The sequence below is a fragment of the Apteryx rowi genome, unplaced genomic scaffold (assembly GCF_003343035.1).
Source record: "Apteryx rowi isolate R43461 unplaced genomic scaffold, aptRow1 scaffold_469, whole genome shotgun sequence".
NCBI classification, from domain to species: Eukaryota; Metazoa; Chordata; class Aves; order Apterygiformes; family Apterygidae; genus Apteryx; species Apteryx rowi.
Window position 1 is genome coordinate 32,083 of NW_020450726.1, and position 20,177 is coordinate 52,259.

The following is a 20,177-nucleotide window of genomic DNA, read 5'->3' on the forward strand; positions in this document are numbered from 1 at the left end:
ATCATAGTACAGTTATAACCTAAGTGAAAACTGGTGCATTTGTACCACACATTCTTTAGGTTGGGGGACGTGTCAGCCTCAGTACAGCACAGAAATCCCCAAATAGTTTTTCAGGGTGCTAAAATATTGCATTTCTCCATTGCAGCAAAGTTTTACTCCAGCAGGGCAGAGCAGAGCATTCCTACACACCTGAGCTGTGCTCGGAGGCAAGCTGTGCAGAGTGCGCTGTTTCGGGGAACCCTGGCTTACACGGCAGTAGTAACAGCAACTAGGCCAGTATTCCACATTTTTTTCTCAGAATAGCAGCAGTGTCCCTCAACTCTGATGCTGTGGTGCAGAAGTCAGGGTTTTTCCAAGGTAACCTGAAGGGCAGACCTAATGCCAAATTACTTGTTTTACCTGTGTTTTTTTTTCTTTATTGCTGTCCCCATTTCCCTGTTGAGCTCTTTTTTAAGGCAGGCCTTCTGCAACAGCACAGACCCAGCAGTCAGCTGAGCTCCTTTTCCCTGAATAGCGTAAGCTGCCAGCTGCCACCGGCCATAATGATAAGTGTTTCGACACCTGCCTCTAAGCTGGGAGGCTTTCCGGGCTGATTTCGCTTCTCTTTAGTGCCTGCTCTTTGCAGGCAGGGAACAGAGGGCTCCTGTGGCGGGCAGGAGCCCAGGAGTTGCACCTGCTGCTGATGGTGGTGGCATATATAAGCAGGGCATACAGCCAGTCCTATCTTCATATGCTCAGGCACTCTATGTATTGCCAGGTTTTCCCCTACCAGAGTTGCAGGCTTAAGGGTTGCATGCTGTGTGCACCGCGCCACGGGAGTCTGTCTGTCACCGAGTTAATGTAGCACAGGAGCGCTGGGCACTGCTGCACAGCCTTAACATTTGTTTCATTAGCTCAGAGACCTTTCCAGCCTTTTATAGTAGCACCAGTGTTATTATAAAATGGAGTTCAGCGTTTCTTCGCATTTTTCCTTTGAGACAGACACATGCTGAAGGACGGACAGGGGAAGCAGCAGTTTTCATGAACACGCATGCTGATTAAGGGGAGCAGCTAGCTGCATATAAATGCTATGCCATATGCAATTAGTGGACACTGCTTAAGAAACACAAGTCAGCTGTTAAAGTTCACCCTTTGATTTTCACTCAGAAAAAGGGAATGCTCCTGTTTCAGGAGATTGAAAGATAGACTGGAGGGAAAGCTTTTAACTTTCACACTCACGTATGTGTCTGTGTTTTATGTGGAGCTTACAGATTTCAGATTTATTTGTTGCAAATCACAGACAAACAACCTAAAATCCTAAATCCATTTTTTCTTCTGAAAAAAATTGCAACAAGGTTTCAGCTAAAACAAAGACACAGGAGCTTAAGTTGAACAAGTTGCCATGCATCAGCTGAGTCATGATAAACAAATTCAAAAAATGCCAGGTAACATGCACTAGATTTAAATCTCAGTGAAAGTTTAAATTTAATGTACTTAACAGCAAACAGCTGGTCAATTTACTGGCTCATATGTTTGGGCCTGAGAGTTGAAGATGTGTGTGTCAATGAATGTCAAAATGTCATATTTTTTACAGTTAAGCTTGTTCATTCTTGAAGAATATAATGATAGCTCTAAAATGCTTAATAGTTATAATATTACATTCTATATTGTATTACATTAGATATTAAGTCATTTATTACATTCTATAATGGCATATTTCTTTTTTTTTTTCAAATAGAATATTAGTTCTATTGTTCTAGCTCTAGAATGTTAGAAACATATTAATTTCTAAGGGCTCCTGCTGATGAGCATCTGTAGTTTAAAGAGTTGCTATTGGCAACTGTCTGTTGCTTTCCTTCGGTAGAAGTTATCAACCCCTTTGGAGGAGCAACAGGCAGGCACGGTGTCAGCTCTCGAGTGGCCACAACTTGCAGCATGGTAGCATAAACTGCCATCAGTTGGCAGTTACAGTCATCTCATATAATATATATTGTATGTAAAGATATATAAATACCTATTATGTATATATTTATATGTTAAATATAGTTACATATAGTTTATATAGCTGTATATTATAGCTATTAGAGGTTATGAGCCGCAGCATTTGAGACACAAGCACATTTGCCTATGCACCTCTTTTACTTCTCCCCACCTTTATGGAAGTGATAACCATGGGTAGGAGTGGGGCAGAGCACTGGGGAGCGTGGGCTCTTCAACTGATCTTGCAAATGCCATTCAAGTGGCCCCATCACAGTCTTAAAATGACAGAGAGAGCTCCAGAGTCACCGTGTTTCCTCTGTTGGGTCGCTGCAACAGGACCGCACAGTGTCAGCGCTAAGGTTGTAAAGAGGGGAGGGGAGGGGAAAAGCGTCTGTCCCATTTGAAGACAGTTTGCTGCAAGCTGTCCCATCATGTGACTAACCTCCAGTCATCACCTGCTCCATTATCTTCCGTAATTAATCACCAGGCAAGAAAAAAATCCCTAATCAAGAACAAGGAAGCCAATGTAACAAGGAAAATCCCCTACATTAAAGAATTAAAGCACAGCGGACAGGGCTCACTCAGTAGTTGCTGCTTTCTTTCTTTTTTTTTTCCTTTTTCTTTTGTAATTCTATAAGAGTTAGAGCCAGTCACTACAGAAAAGAAGCAGTCATGTTTCATTCAGGCTGAGAAGCCTTGTCTGTTTAAAAGGCAGCTCCAAATGCCCCCCTACCTTTTGCACCCTGCTTTGTATTTGGTTATGCCAAACTAGGAACTGCAAAGTGTCAAATGGATGCCATCTGCCAGCTCTCCTGTCCTGTCCATCAGCAAAGGCTTCACCAGCACCTGAAATGTCAGCCCTGGTAGATAAAATCAGAGCCCAGGTGTGTGAAGACCATCTCAGCACATCATTGCAAGAGCGTTGCTTTATTGGCACCTTCCCACTCTGATGCTATGCATCTGCCTAACTTTTTTTCACTCTATAGCTGTTTAATTTCCAGTTGAACTCAGCAAATCTTATTTCCAAGCCATCAGCACTGATTTTTCCCATGAGGGACACCAAAGACTGTCCAGTTTGCAGCAGGCTCATTTGCTCTTAAATTTTCAATCTTTAGTTTAATAAATACGCCATTTCACATCATTTTCTGCAATTACCTATTATCTCATTTTCCACATTATAAAGTATCCTGAATAAAGCTCTTGCATATATAAGTCGCTGGCTTATTTGATGTTCCCAGCTACACTGTGCTGCTAAACAATAAAACATAAAGCAATTGTTGATAAAGGACAGAAGTAGAAGAATTCCTTCATCTCTGCAGCAAGACTGATTGCTCTTATTAGGCATGCTTAGCTTCTGTTAATAGTAACGCGAATTGTGTTTGTATTTTGAAAAACTCCAAGGAAACCTGGTCCTGTTTCACTCATAAAACCTTAGGAAGGCAGAGAGGAGTGTCTATAGTGTAACATAACTGCAGTGCAGTTCCCTGCAGTATGCATCTCTTGCTATTTGTCAGTGGGTGAATGTCTGGGATCCCACCCAGATTTACATTTAGCCAGTGAGGATGCACATAAGGAGTTAAGATCCCTACAAAAGCATTGTACACCTCACTTTGTTTACATCTTTGGAGACCAAACACCTGAAGGGTCTCATTCCAAGCCTGAGAGACAGTAAGCTGCATTCAGGACCTGACAGGAGATTATCTTTAATTTTTAGCTTCCTCAGGCAGTTTCACTGTAGCCAGAGGGCATGCAAGGGAGCATTTTAAAATAGACTGTGCCACAAACAGTTATGTGAGCATTCTTTCACAAAAAAAGTAGTTCCCTTTTTCCCCTTTCCTAAAGGAAATAAACTCAGTTACCACTACGCTACCCTTGTGAAATCAGTATTAGAATCTGTCAGATACCAAGAAAATACAGGAATACTGGAGTTTAAGCTCTCACATTAATGCATTTCAGCAGAGTAAGAAGGTTTCTGTGTACACAATTGATCAGGTTTGGTAAAGATCAACCCAGAGTAGCGCAAAGAAGTGATTTGCAAATTCTGACCAATGCAACAGACTGTCAGTGCTTTTACTCCACTGCTCCATGATCTGTCTCACACTGAAAGACCTTCAGCCAAGCATCTGCTCCCTCTTCCCCATGATTTGAAGTCACTTAAGTGCCAGGAAGGGGACACCAGAAAATCAAGGCGTACTGTTTTGATTTCCCTGTGTCTGATGCCACAGTTTTCTTCTGTGTATTGAGAGAGGGCGGCCATGTGAGAAAGTCACCCAGCTATTACAAGCTCTGCTAGTTTGGAGAGAGTGACATCCAGCCTGCTGATGCTGGTTCTTCAGTTCACAAGCTGAAGACAACATTTTCAGAACAAAGTGATGATTTTTGAGGTCCTTAGTTTAGGCATTCCTCTTAGCGCTTTACATCTAATTTCTGCAAAAAGGGAATGCGATATGATGCCCAATTATAAACCTCAATAATCTTTTCTATCTTGAGGGCTTGACTTCTGTAGTTTTTCTACCTTATTAGAAGAAACAGGTTTGCCACACCTAAGGTAGGAGTCATTGTGATGGTATTTTTATGGAAACAATGAAATCTGTGAGATTATCATTGTCCATGTGCTTCACCCAAACTATAACATACACAGCCTAAACTATTCTGTAGAAACCAAAAATTTGAACTCTGAAAGAGGAAGGTAACGTGCCTTCTGATGGCATCACTGCTTTTCATTTTTAGAGCTGTTTGCATTTAGGTAAACATGGTCTGGGACGTGAGCCAGAGTTGCAGCATTATGGTTCCAGCCCATTAGTTACCAGCCACTGTGCTAGAATTTTACAAATGGGAGATTTCTAAGAGCCAGATTTCCGAAAATGGATTGTGTTACTATGTTACTAGGGCAAGCCTTTGTTGTTCTGTAAAGCTGACCAACGGGTATGTGATTTTTTTCAGTTTTTTTTTTTTTTTTTTTTAAGTAAGTCTGACTGTGGAACTTTAGAGTTAGAAGAATAATGGAGACACACACACACACACACACGCACAATATCAAATCATAGTTTAATACTGTTTATCCTCATTCCCCTTCCACAAAATATAAAGCAATTGTAATTTATAATATGCTGTCCAGTTCATCCAGATTCAAGCAGTAGTTCATCCTCACCTGCACCAGGACATGCTTATAATTCTCCTCAACAGGAGATTTTCCCCGAATATCTCCTTTTCTGCTTGTGAGGATAGTTACTTCCCCCTGGACAGTGCTGAAGAGCTTCAAAGTCTTTGTACCCCCTGCAGTGTATCCCTCCATTCCTAGTATTTGTTCTCCCCCTTTCTGTTTTATTTCTTGCTTTCAGAGTTACCTTCTTATAACAAAGTAAAGCTTAGGCAAAGTTAGCAATTGAGTTTAAGAAACAGTACAAACTGGGCATTTGCTTCAGAACTGAGGTAGAGACAAGTTTAGAGATGAATGAAGGGAAGTGTGAATAGGAATGACGTTTTGCTGCCACCATATATACATGTGACATTCAGTGGGATAAAAAACAGCCAAAAGTCTAAGCCATTGCTGAGATCACTGGACTTGTGTTCAAGGTTCATACATTTTCTCCTATCTTTTATTGGTTGTCTTCATTTTAAACCTCTGCATTACTTTATTATCAAAGGCTACAGTTGGGCCTTTGATTCCTAGAGTCAAGGAATAATAAAACTGAGAGGCAGTAAAATCCACAGGAAGAAGGGTCACAGTAAGAAACCGGTCCCTCTCAGAGGACACAACCCCAGCTTGTGACTATGCCAATACCTGAAACTCCCAGGGTGACCAAGTTCATGGTTGTGATCTCTAATGAGTACACAAAGAAAAAAGGGAAGAGATTTCCTCCCAACCCCCCAACCCCAGCCTTATTTCATCAGTGACCTTTGTTAGAGCCTCCTTATATCAGGAGATGTCACAAGACCTATCTAGGACCATTATATTAAAAGGAAAACAGCATTAACTTTTAGGACTAAGTTTGCATTCTTTTAACTTTACTATCATATACTATAAAAATGCCAGGGCAGGACATAGTAACATTTTTCACTGTGTTAATTTTTGCCTGTCCTAGAACTCCCAGATTGTTGGTTTTTTTTTTTTTTTTTTTATCTTCAGGTTGCTTGCACAGAAATAAAAATTTGGAAATAACATATTGGCAAACCAGTTGCTCAAGAAGGTTTTTAACCTCTTGAAGGTCAGGTTTAGTTACCACTTCAGTACAGATTATTTCAAACCTGCCTGCTTGGTGGGATGTGGGATCACCAGCAAGCAACTTTCTAAAATCCTCATACCAGTGAGCTGAGGTCCACGTTCCAGCCATGGTACCGCGTGGATCCTTTGTCCTGGAACAAAGCAATTCTGTTTGGTTTGGTGAGGTGGTGACTGATGTCTCCCTCATGACTGGTCTGGTTTCACACAAAAAGTCTGTTGTATATGAGCGACTGGAGCAAGCAGAAAAGGAAGGGTCAAGAATTGTTGCTGCAGCATGTTTCTGCTCAGATGCCATAATTGTGATTGGAAGCAGCTAAAGTCCAGAATAGTTCAATGAGAATAATCCAAGGCTGCAGAAAACACAGGGCAGGAGCACTACAAACAGAAGAATATGGCTAAGCTGTGAAAGTTTTCAGAGATCTAGGAATCTGCCAGCTTTGTGTTATTCAAGCTTTGTTAAAGTGAGCCTATACCCTATAAAATATTCTGCCTTCTGTAAAAACAAAAAGAAGCAGGATTCAATAGGGTGATATCATGGCTATCTTAAATTAGCAACCCAACCCAGCCTGAAAAACACCACCTAAACATTTTCATCAGCAGCTGGTGGGGAAGTAAATGTGGCAGCAAGCTAATGCTATCAAAGAGCCAATGTATTGTGCAGCTGCTGGACCTGGCTTTATTTCTGCAGAATGGTCTTCCTGCTCCATCACTTTCAACTATAAGGAGAGTTGGGGTTGGGAGGATTTAGATCTGTAGAAACCAATTATTTCAGAATAAAATGTGAAGTTACAGAGTTTTCCTGCAGGCAAGCTCTGGTTTCTTTTGCTCCCCCTGCTGCTTGACAAATTTCATGACAGCTGTTTTCAGCTTGACACCACAAAACAAAGTTCACAAAAATCTGTACTGATTTGTGTGCACCTGAGGGATAATCACTATAAGACATTGTTCTTGTGATTCAAGTCATTACCATTGAGATAAACAGCTTTCAGATATGACTGTGGTCTGACATTTTTACTGAATCCAAGGGGTTTTTTTTGCTTCATAGGATCACAGGATAATTCAGGTTGAAAGGACCTCAGGAGTTCTTCTAGCCCAACCCCCAGCTCAAAGCAGAGTCAGACAAGGTTGTTCAGGCCTTTATCCAGGCTAGTCTTGAATACCTCACATCTCCCACACAAGAGAAGGACCAGTCTCCTGTCCACTTAGAAGTTACAGCACTCATAAATACGTCATCATGATGTATTCCAACAGAATGCCACACTGTGGGCAAATTTAAAGGCCTCCATTTGAGCTGAGCCAACAACATTTTGGTCTTAAAATCTGTATATCAAAAACTCCTTAATACTGCTGAAACGTGGGTAGCTGAGTGAAAACCACTCTCTAACATGGTTTATGGAGGAAGAGAGCATGGGAGTCTGCAGGTCCCTTCTGGTGTGGGCTTAGGTTTGGTATGCAAGCCAGGCAAGCCAGGAATGTTGGCCTCTGCTGCCATACCGGGCGTTCAGTACCATACTCAGCAATCTCTGCACAACCTCCAGACAACCTTATGACAGGTTTTGGCAGGGTGCTTAAAATTTATCTTAGTCTTTAAAAACAAGATTTTCACTGGAGTATTTCTTCTTAAGCTCACATGTGACTTCCTATCAACAGGGGATAATGTCTTCATTATGAACCCTAGGTTTTTTGATCTACTGGTCCACAGAAAGAATGTAAAATCCTTTATTATTTGCGTAAATTGAAAAGAGTGATTGGATCTCTTTTCTTCATAAGAACCCTGTTGAACATTTTCCTTATTGCTGCTCAGCTGCTTGAGAGACTGCCTAATGGCATGAATGCTTCAGCAGGTATTAGGGAATTATAGCCTGTTGCACAGAAATATTCAACACTGAATATTCAACCACCTTTCCATTATAGTCTGAAAATGTTTTTGACTAATTAATAACTGTTTCTGCAGTTTCAGTACTAGTAGTTAACAATTCAAAACAGTTGTTAGTTTTATTCTTCATCATAAAAATACATAAGAGAAATGCTTTTTTTTGCTTTAATATTAAGATGCTAGAGTAAATTTTTGAGAGATAAGCCCCAATACTACACAGTCATTTAGAGAACTAATTTTAAGTACAGTGAAGCTATAGATACATAAGAATAGCACTAACAAATTCAACAAAATCAGTGTTTTCCACACACCTTGCAAAATAGGATGCTCCAAGTAGGACACTGCTGCAAGTTAGAACAAGACATGCATCTGACTTGCAAACAGACCTATGAGATCATCTTCTAAAAGTGTGATAGAAGCTCTGAAAGGAGATGGCGTTATGGAAGTTCTGCTTACGGGAGAGTGAGAGGCCAGTGTTTGGCAAATCAGGAGATTAGACAGTGTAAAATTTAGGATACCTTTTGATTTGTCTATTGCACACTTTGAAAGACTTAGAATCATATGATTTATATTCTTCCATATTAATAAAAGTGATAAACTTGCTGATACTTTCTCAAAAGTCTGAGGTGTAATTCAAAGCTGAGATGCATAATAAGGTGTAAAACAAATTTTTTCTGCCCTCATTGCATGCCACATAGCATAAATGGGCATAGATAGGTTGTGAACAAGGCATGGGTTAAATTAAAGATGCAATCCTCAGTACATACATACAACAATTTAGGGTAGATACATAGATATATAGGGGTACATAGAACTTCTAGGGTAAAACACTCTTCTTGGACAGCCATACCTTGATATCACAGTATACTTTTGCAAATATATCAAGTCAACAAACAATAGAAAACAAGTGATATGAAATATCTGCTGAGAGTTGTTTTGCAGTAGAAAAATATGAAGTGCATTTCATCATAGAAGGGCCTGTAGGCAGTTAACTGTTCCATCCCCTTGTCACATGGTAAAATCTGTTAGAGCCATGGCTATATCCAGGCTGATACATTGAATCCACTTTTAAAGACACCCCCTTCAGATTGCATAGCCTCTTTTTCAGAAACRTGGAGCCATATCTTATCTTTGTCATCAGGCAGTGTTTTCTCAAACTGAGGGTTGCACTGGTGTTGTCTAGAAATGTTGTACTGTTGTTTGTGCCTTACATTTATCAGTGGATGTCCCAAAAGATGCACAGCTTTCTACATGTGTTTAAAACAAATTGATCTAGCACCCTGCAGACTATCGTAAACGTGGCGATAGCCTTTGTTAGCGTAATATATTATAATGCATTACGTAGTGGGTCTCTGAGGCTTAGACTCCCTGTCAGCAATATCCTGAGCAAATAGCTTCCAGGAGATGCATGGCCAGTAAGAAGGCTGCATGCTAGTAGTTCCTGAAAACTAACAGACTCGCATGCACATCTGGAACAAAACCTCATAAACATTCTCTTGTCACAATGAAGTCAAATGCATGCAGTGTATTTAAGAGAAGGGGTTAAAGGGACATTTGACTGAGCACTAGCACTGGGATACTTTCCCCACTGAAACAAAGATTTGGTGCATTCTCTCAGGCATGTTGACAGAAAAATAGTTGGATATGTTGTCTTTCACAGATGCTGAATTTGCTGGTTGAGAATAGCAAGGTTGCACATGAAAGAATGCAATGACAGCAAAACTACATCTGGAGATTGTCCAAGCCATAAGTGAAGGGGTTGGGGTTCTTTGGAGAGGGTTGGGGTTTTTGGTTTTTGGTTTTGCAGGGGGTTTTGGTTTTTGTTGTTTTAAACAACATGCATGATTGGATTACGAAAGAAAGATCACTGATGTGAGACATTTTGCTTGCACAACCTAATGCTTCGTGAGATAAATTCACTGCTGTTGAACAAACTGCTGCAAATATAACTTCTCAGTGAGGAATTCCTCAAGCAGTCACAACTAGCAGCTCAGCAGATACAATGGGGAAGGGCATTTCTTACTCTGTATTTACCCTATTGTTTGAACCCTTTCCTTAGGCATCCCCCATTGACTGTTATCAAGGAGACGGTACTAAGCTAGGGGGAGGTTTGATCTGATCTAGTACAACTGTATTCATGCTCTAATGCAACTGTAAGTTATTGATGCATTAAATGAAGCCTTTCAAATTTCATTACTATGGATCAGTTAAAGACACCTTGCCCAATAGCACATCCTTTCAGATCAGTACAGGTGATTAAAACACTTTCAGAAATATTTATTGATGTTTGTATGGAGATAACAATATCACTCAGACCCACATATTCTCTGTTCTGCTCTCCTTTTTGTATCTTCATCTTTCCCTGTATTCTTAAAGTGCTCATCACTTGTAAGTTAAGTCCCATTTAAATGATCAAAAGCTTTAACAAAACTATCTTTTCATACTGTATTGTACTCGTAGCATAACAGAATATCAAGTCAATTCTGTTGCTAGAATTCCATGAGCAAAATCCTTACTCCCAAAGCATGAAGGATTGCAAGGAGCTCAGCAAGGCTCCTAAGTACAGCATTCATTGCTGTGTATAAGCATTGCACTCAACTGCAGTCACAGCCTGCAGCTGCACCACGTGGAAGTATGCATGCAAGCTGCTAGTCTATGCCAAAGCTTTTACTGTTTCATCTTCACATTTTGATTAGATTAAATGAAGGTATAACTGTTACCCTAACCAAGCCCATTTTTTCTATTTTAACCTGCAGACATACAGAGAAAGACATAAGGGGGGAAAAAAAAAAGAAAATGTCTAACTGAATAAAGATTAGAAACATACTGTATGTAAATCTTTTCCTTAAAATCTTTCCTGATATGAGCCCCGTAAAGTTACTACTGCTCACTCCAGCAGATCCCATCTCTAACTGTATGTTAGACACTCTCTGTTTCACTGGACTACTACTATTTTTTTGTTACCATCTTCTCCAGTCCTTTCTGATCTCTTTCTGGTCAGTATCCATCCTCTACCAGTGTATTCAGAAACATCATACAGACCACTCAGCAACATAAAAAGCTAAGGCTTCATTCTGTTTTCAGTATACCTCATCTGGAATAGGTCAGTAACCAAGACTCCTTTCCTCCTTTGCCTGTTTTTCTCTAGTGTTACTGTTTCCCTGAAGTGGGACCTGTTTGCTGCACTACATCCTGAATTTGTCTTTGAAATAATACTGAAAATCCCTGAGTGGGAAGTTAAATCTCTGAGGTTTTTTTTTTCCCTCTCTGGACCCTCACAAAACAAAACATGTGATACAAAGCACTAACTTCTTTCCTGGAGCTGTGTTCCCTGTGGGCAATGAGAGCRTCATCTGTTCATGAGGTGACAGAGAGGAACCTCTTAACAAAGCAAAATTAGTTATCAATATTGGAACCAAAAGACTGAAGCCTACTGAGATGGGAATAGCAAGGCCTTCTGCTGTCATACCATATTTCCTCAGACTGCTTACTCTTAAGCTTAGCAGTCACTGCTGTCTGTACCCACCAGCTGCTGTGTAAGTACTGCTCTTTAAAGCCCTTTATCAGCACTGACTCTCCACTGAGGTGTGTGCAACTGTGGTTTGCAACAGCTGAGGAGGAATTACTGCATACTTCCTGGGTATTAGTCTCTACCCTGGGGTCTGCAAACTGACCATCCTCTGCTGATGACTGAGTAGAAATTCTCCCTGTTCCTCTTAATGCCAGAAACAAATTTTAACTTCAAAGAGAATAGGCTTGAGAATAATGCTTTTGGTCATCTACCTGCCTGCCCAGCTAACCATATTAGAATACTGTTTCAAACACCATTGAAGAACTGTATTTGCCTCTTGCTAGCAATGGCCAAACTCAGCTGTTTAGCACAAATGTATGGAATCTTGCAGTAACAGTAACTGTACTGCTCAATAAGATACCTACAGCATTGTGCAGTGCAAGCAAAATAAAAGTCTTTATTTTCACCAAAAACAGCAAATTATAATTGAAGACTGGACATATTTGCATGTTATTTTGTATATTGAACTTTGAAGATACATTTGCCAAAGTATTCCCTGAATGATTGCTTTACAAGTATTTTGCAATAAGAGGACAAATCACTACAGTATGCCTAATGATGTCTGAAACTGTGAAAGAATTTGCACTATCACTGTACAGTTGTTTTTTAATAACTGCATTATCAACCATGCAAGCCTCCCTCCTCTTGATTGTCCCCTCTACTTTGATTGTATCCTGTATAAGTAGTTTGGCAGGGGGAGAGAAATGCTGGCTAAAGCAGAAAAAACTCAGTGCTCAACTCACTTGCCTTCTACTCTTACCTTCCTCCACTGACAATTCTCTGAATAGGCAATGGAGGTACATTGCAAGATGGCTTCAAATCAGTCTAGCAAAATGTTTAATTGTGAAAAATAAGAAAATTTAAAATTAGACTTTTCGTGGGAACATGAAATGGTTTGTTTACTGCCTAGGCTATCAAAATGTGAGAACTCCCACAGACCACTCAGTCACAGATCTTGAGCAACTCCTAGATTCTGGATATTTGTAGGCTAAATAGAAAAGACAATTTCTGGTACATAAGCAAACAATGAGAGTGATATCCCAGCTGTCTTGGAGCTGGTATGACTTTGAAAACTAACTTTAAAAGCCATCTGAACACATACGGACGTGAGAACGGGATAATAAGAGAAAAGCTAGATACCATGAAATTTGCTTATAGGTTAAAAAATAAGAGAGTGGTTATAGAGTCTTACAGAGCCATCAGAGCTTACAGCCAATGTTCAGAATTTACCTGGTACAGGGTTTTGTAACCTGACAGAGGAAGGATTGAGCTTTGAAGATGCCAAGTTTCAAGTTCCCCATTCAGTCAGCTCTCTTCCTTAACATCTGTTTCCCTGTGAGAATATCAGGAAAAAAATAACTTTTTAAATAACAGAAACAAATTAAATGACAAAGAGGAGGGAGTTAAACTTGAAGGCAACACTGGCACCCCTACTTATAGAAAAAAGTCCCAGAAGGACTATCAGTAAAGTTCTTCRGTGAGTGACTTAACTAGTGCCAGCTGCCCAGTGTCCCCTTGCCCTGCACTGGAGTACAGACTCAGTACTGACCAAAAAGATAAACATGTACCACCTCAGTACCATTTGTTGCAGATTTTTCACTGAAGTTTTCCTTTCATGTATGGACTCAACAGCACACTCTTTAAAATAACAAGACCTGACAAGACTTGTTGCCTGAGGGCTATGTCTGCAGGGCTATGATTGCTCAACACCTTTGCCTTGATATCAGGCATATTACGTACTATTAATGGTATTGGTGTCAGCAGTGTGATTAAACTCCTAAGCTTAGATGTTGATCAAATGTCTGGGTCTTGGCAGTAGTTTAAACCTTTAGTTATTAAAACATTTGATGATATGTTTAAGAACAAAGATGTCTTTACTAGAGACAATACCATAAAAATCAAGTTCTTAGTGTTTTCATGACAATTTGACCTTTCAGGAATCACCATTTGCAAGCACTATGAAATTCTTTATATACATGAGTCTTTGTATATGTGAGTCAGGTAGATGAGGAAGCCTGAAGAGTATGAATTGCTTCTCAAGTTAACATGCTTCTCATATCCTCTGTGTATTTTTGTGTGCAAACTGAGTACAAATATGCTGTAGGTATACTAGAGTCTTATTGCATTTAAATATTTGAAAACTTCTTTAAACTTCTGCAGAAGCATTGATTTGAGTACCTTTCTCAAAGCAAAAGGCATTCTGAGTGTGTTTATGAACTTTGCTGTGATGTTTTCTTTTCCAGTATTTTTGGCTGATTTCAGAGAAGTGAGAACCTGTTTTCCACTCTTTATTCAGAGCAATAAAGTTGGACCTGACTTTTGGGCAGTTGAGCATCCTCAACTGAAGTTAAAGACAACAGGAACTGTTGATATTTGGGGTGGCTCTCTAAATAGCCTTTTAAAAACCTTCCCTCTGATTTCTTCTTGGTTACAATTGTTAGAATTCAAAACCAGCAAAATAATATTTGGTTGYACTTGCGTATGTGTGTTATTTATTCTACAACAGTTTCATAACTTGTTGAGTCAAGACTGTTGCTTAATGTGCAAGTTTTGTTATTTTCTTTCATTGGTGTATGTGCAAAGAGGCAGAAACACAGGATAATAGTTAAAGGAGGTGATTAAAGGTGATCATAAAATGCCTGCCTTCGTAATGATGAAAACCTTAATCTTTGCATGCTACAGTTCCCTGAATACTGTAGAAATGCAAAATTATTACTATAAATTTGTATCCATCTTCTTCATTCATTAAATACCAAAAAAAAACATCAGTAGAGTGAACAAATGTTTTAGACCAGGAGGGCCTATCTTTTATTGTGGTTTCCCTTATGAAATATAAACATTTCTTAATGTTGTCCTTCTGGCTCTCTTTCACAGCTCTGTTTTGTGATGTTTTGGACGCCAAACGTCTCAGAGAAGATTTTAGTTGACATAATTGGAGTAGACTTTGCTTTTGCAGAGCTGTGTGTTGTTCCTTTGCGCATCTTCTCCTTCTTCCCAGTTCCAGGTAAAAACAAGAAAATAAAAAATCCACAACTTCAAAACCCAGATCAGCCTTCAGGTGTGGTCTTGGGGCCCGACTTGTCTCTACATATGAGTGGCCAAATGCATACCTAGCATGAGCAACACCATTTTCAAAGCAACACTGTTGTCACTGAAGCTAGTGTAGACCAAGACCATTTACATCAGTTCTCAAGATACAAATGTTGCAGTAAGAGCTGTCTACCATTAAACAGAGAAAAATTTACCATACCTACACTTCTCACTAGCAAAAGTAAAACCTGAATTATATCTATTGCAGTTGACCAAGAACACACACATAAATGACACTAATGGTACACATGGGCATGTGTTGTTGTTCTGCCAAGATTGCAATTAACTGGTATAGCATCTAGGACCAACTGCACAGTAGTATCAACTCCATTAGCCTCCCCTGCTGCTGCCAGTCTGAGTGGCACTTGCAGAGATCATCACAGTATAAACTATACAGAATAGAAGTTAATGTCCCTCTTCAAGAAACAGGCAAGTTTTACAGTAGTAATCAAAATGTTTCCCCTCAAAAATTTTAAAACTTTCATAAACAAACGCTACATGATGTAGTGTTTTCTGGAAGCTTGCTAATATAACAAGACTGCTTCATAATAAAGGTAAATTCCAAATACAAGAACAGGTACATCTAGGTATCATTTTTTGTAACTAGCTGTTTGTACCATTTACCGTACAGGAGCTTAGTGAAAGGTTTTCCTTGGTATTATTTCTGTCCAGGGAAGGGGATATTTTTTATTGAAGAAAATAGAATAGACCTTCTAATAAACTGATTATAAGACAACAGCTCTTTCCTCTGGCAGGATTGCTGTCTATAAGCGTTTCTTGCAAAAATCAGTGTACTAAAGCAACACGGACGCAAGATCTACTTCATTTCTAGGAGGGTTTCCCAGTGGGCAAAGTTACCAGAAACAAGTTCCACCATGGTCACTTCTGAACAGGGCTCTCTACATGAAAAAGCTTCATATGAGATGACTGAAATTTTTTACTACTCTTTCTTTCCTTTCTCCCCTTCCCCTCCGTCTTCCCCTGTTTATGAACAGTGACAGTCAGAGCGCACTTGACTGGTTGGCTGATGACTCTAAAGAAGACGTTTGTGCTGGCACCTAGTTCAGTGCTGCGGATCATTGTCCTCATCGCTAGTCTCATTGTTCTGCCTTACTTGGGGTAAATCACTCTCCTTGCTATAGAACTGATGTTTCCTTATTTCCTATCACTGAATTGTATAAATCTACATAAAAACATTTTCCCCAAATACAAACTAACAGTCATATAAAGCCTGAATAGTGGCAGTATCTGGAAAAGAATGATTTATAAATTTACGAGTGTGACTTTGCTCTAGGCAGGCATGATAGTGATGTCCCTTTTGAAAAAAATACACAAATGTCAGAGAGGCAAAACCTGTCCTGGGGGGAATTTATTTGCATTTTGTTAAGTGCACTGTTATGAAAGCTCATGGAAGAATAGCTYATTAATGAGGTTAAAGAAAACAATCTATCCTGTAGCATTTTATACAAGTCTTTAATTTCATATTAAATTCTGTATTCAACTTTTCTCAGTACAGAATTTGATTCAGTATATGTTACCCTTACTAAATAATGAAGCACATTAAGAAGCAAAAAAAGCCCTGTAAAATACCATTTTTTCTCTTTGTCAGTACATCATGTCTTTGAAGCAGATATTTCTAAAGACTGATTGTATATATCAGTGGAAATATAATTATGAATCACCGATTTGCACCCAACCGTGACTACTTTTCTTTATGCTACCCACAGAGTTCATGGAGCCACTCTTGGAGTAGGATCCCTTCTAGCTGGTTTTGTAGGAGAATCCACCATGGTTGCAATAGCAGCCTGTTATGTCTATCGGAAACAGGTAAGAAGCAGGCTCTGGGGAATCTGATGAAAGCAGTTTATGAATATATTAGATATATATCCAATATACTTGAGAATTCTTTGGGATAAAATAAAACCAAAAGATGCACTCCAACTGTTAGTGGGCATTCTGTCCATGGGACCAGGCTAAAGCTGGTCTGAAGTAAACCTCCTGCTCCTCAAAACATGTACACCATGGATATCATGTTCTCAGCACCAATTGTTTTGCACTGTAGAGTTGCTACTATAGCACAGCATCACTTGCTTATGTAGACATAGCAACTACTCATTCAAGCTAATTTTATATGTGTGTATATATATGTGTATATATATATATGTATGTATAAACTTGTCTTAATTCTCCGTAAAACCGGCTCTGCTGAAAATGGACAAATATACAGTTGTTTTATTTTTATTGTCATCTAAAAAATTGGCTTAAAACAAGATATTCTCCTCCAGCAGTGCAAGCTAAGAACTTACAAATATTTAAACAGGGGAGGATTTCTCATAGGTATACTTCTGTCTAGCTCACAGACTACAATCCTGCATATGCAAAGCAGTAGTAGTACATGGATTTCAAAGAATATTCCACTAAATCAAGTCAAACATACTATAAATGTTGGCTTGGCAACTAGGTATATCTCAGTAGTCTTTTTACCTGCAGGTTGTGTCATTCCAGGTATGTGTTCAGAGTACTATACAAGGTACCAGATGCAGTTCCAAAAAGAAATAGCATGGAGTGTAGGTCAGTCCATCTAGATCATTCCAGCAAAACTCTGCGGATGGGAGTAGAAAATATAATCTATGTATTACCTTTTTTTTAAATTAGACTTCTTACTAAAGACAAAGCAAAGATGCCTACCGCTTCTGTTTTTAGCAAAAAAGTCAGAAAATGGAATACCTAAAAGCTTTGTGTTGAAACAAATTAAAAACAACCTTGAAATATATTAACAGTGCAGGCAGATCAGCATGACAGTAGATCAAACTATACAACATGCATAAGAAAATGGAAGACCTGGTTCTCTGTCACGCTTATTCTGTCGTGTTTTTCATGAGCAGGAAAGAATACAATCTGTAGACTCTGAAATGGCTATTCTTGGCCTGTGGTTTCACAACCTATTTCTGTTTAGACTAACCTCCTCATTGTTTGCATGTTACAATTGTAGCTCGTAGAGCACTTTGGGGATCTGGTGCTTAATTTTTTGCAGTGATGACTGCAGGTAGCAATAGTAATAACTGTGCCAACCTAATTTATTCCCTCACCAGAATTAGTATGTAACTGACACCAGCTCCTCAACAGCCAACGTGACAGTGGAAGAGCCAACTAGTAGCTCTACACATCAACTTGTTTTCACCTAAAGTGGCATTAAGTGGACACCATTTGAGAGCTGCATATCAAATATTGTGTAGACAGTGCTGAAATTTTGAAGCTCTGATATGCTCAACTCAGCTGAATCAATAATACCCGTGGGTTGGTTTTTTTGTCAGTTTTACAAGTGTTTTCTGTAAGACTAATCAGCCTGCTGAGAAATGGATAATAAGGAACAGATGCTTCAACTTGTTTTGTAGTGGGGCTGAATGCTTCTTAGCTTTACTAATCCAGGACATCCTGAATGAATCATAGGCCTCTTGAATGCCCTCCCCGCTCCTGCTAGCCAAAAATAGATTCCAATATTCCTTGGTGGGATGTGGGCCCACAGTGGATCAGCGATACCAGAAAAAGCCAGTAGGCTCACATCTCGCAAAATTCCTGAAGTCTGACGTTTCAGAAATTAGGATGCCATCTCTCTCTCTCTCCCTACAGCAACTTATCTTCTCTGATACTTTGTCTGTTTTGTTTTTTTTAATAAACAGTCTGCGATGTTAAAGGTTCCAGATGCTTTCTTCCCTCCAGCCATGCTGAAACCTGTCTTGGATGTTACTTAGCATAAAAAAAATGTCTCTATTACTGCATCTATGTTAGAAAGGAGAGAACTGAGCCCCAGGAAGGTTATGGAAACCTTCTGACTGACAAGCCACAAATATTCTAGCTCTTAATAACTTACTCTAAAAAAAGTTAGCCCCACCTGGCTTCTCCCAGTGCCCAGGGTTTGCAGGACTGTGCTCATCCATATTTGTATGTTTATGAATGCTTGTTTCAATCTAGAAAAAGAAGCGGAATGAGAATGAAGCAGCTGCAGAAGGTGAAGACTCTGCCATGACCGACATGCCTCACACAGAGGAAATGACGGACATCGTAGAAATGAGAGAAGAGAATGAATAATAGATGGGATGCAATTGTTCTCTGCAGGGACAATTGGAATGACACTTCAACATCTTGTCTTCTCTCATACTTTTTTTTTGGTTGTTTTTATTTTTGTAATAAAGAGGCCTTGATTTAAAAGGTTTCAGATAAATTCTCTAGCATACTGAGTATGCTCACACTGATGAGGGGCCTAAAAAGAGGTCTTTGCTTTTTCTTTTTCAATTGAATTAGTTTTCTCACTCCATGCAAACATAAAAGATACAACTGCATCGCTGTAGCATCTTCCTTACTTATGCATCCACCTTCTCTGGACAATCTGCATTTATCAGCCGAAGCCCTGCTCTGTGTGTGTGTGCGCGTGTGTGTGCACACACCACTGACTCAATGCTACTACCATAATACTATTCACTCCCCTCTTTCCTTTCCCTTTTTTTTTTTTTTTTAATGAGAAATGTTAAAGACAAGAAGCTTGGAAAACACAGCTTTGTTTTACTTGCTTGAAAATGACTTTGCTACATAACTTAATGTACTATGATGTACTATATCATTTTGTTTGGCCTCATCACCAAGGCTTATACTGCACAGGGTACAGAAGAGGGAGGAACATGTAAGTTTCCATGTGGAAAGTGGAGAAATACAGGTTCCTATCCCCTGTAAAAAAAAGTGTGTGCATGTATACACACACACACACACACACACACATATATATATGCATACAATAAAATATACACAGGACAAGAACTCTATTTAGCTTTCATTCCATCATTGAAGATAGGAAACATTTGAAAAATTGTAAGCATTTAATTCAGAATTTTCTTGACTAGCTAATCTCCACCTTACGTATCTTTTTCTTCGGAAAAAAAGCATGCACTTTCCTCTTGTGAGGAGGGTGATGGCAACCAGTAGAATAGTTTGACTGTATTTGAATTAAAGAATTGACAAACTTTACCAAAGTTCTTGTCCACTATTTTGATTTAACTTTAGTTTTTGAAGGACAATTTGCTCGATACTCATTTCTGCTGCCTATATATTAAAAAAAACACATAACTTTAGCAGGACACCATGGTATAGCACATTACTATGTGTAGGTTCATGAAATTTTATACGCGCACACACACACACACACATATATACACACATATGTTTTGCTATAATGTTACCCAATGCAGATGATCAAAATCCATATGATGAATCTCCAGTACTGATGGTCGTCCAAGTCCTAAATTAGGGTCCTTGAGCATAAGGTAGCACTCAGGAGAACAGTTTCATGGAAGTTTGAACACTGCTCAAATCAGCAAGTGCTGTACTTTGAGAACAAGGCAGGCACTTTGTGGTTTAAGTGGGCCTTAAATAATAGAGCATAGGGTTGTAATGGTGATTTGTAT

At 39.3% G+C, this 20,177-nt stretch overlaps 1 protein-coding gene across 1 annotated transcript in view; it reads left to right on the top strand.

The window, feature by feature from the left end:
- The window catches only part of ANKH (ANKH inorganic pyrophosphate transport regulator), a 50,371-nt gene extending 31,120 nt beyond the window's left edge, over nt 1–19,251 (top strand). Inside the window, exons 9-12 of the mRNA XM_026077920.1 lie at nt 14,506–14,635; nt 15,717–15,840; nt 16,449–16,548; nt 18,694–19,251. Coding sequence (XP_025933705.1) covers nt 14,506–14,635; nt 15,717–15,840; nt 16,449–16,548; nt 18,694–18,810 — 471 coding nt within the window. The 3' untranslated portion in view covers nt 18,811–19,251. The remainder of the gene's footprint in view (nt 1–14,505; nt 14,636–15,716; nt 15,841–16,448; nt 16,549–18,693) is intronic.
- The last annotated feature ends 926 nt before the right edge of the window (nt 19,252–20,177 follow it).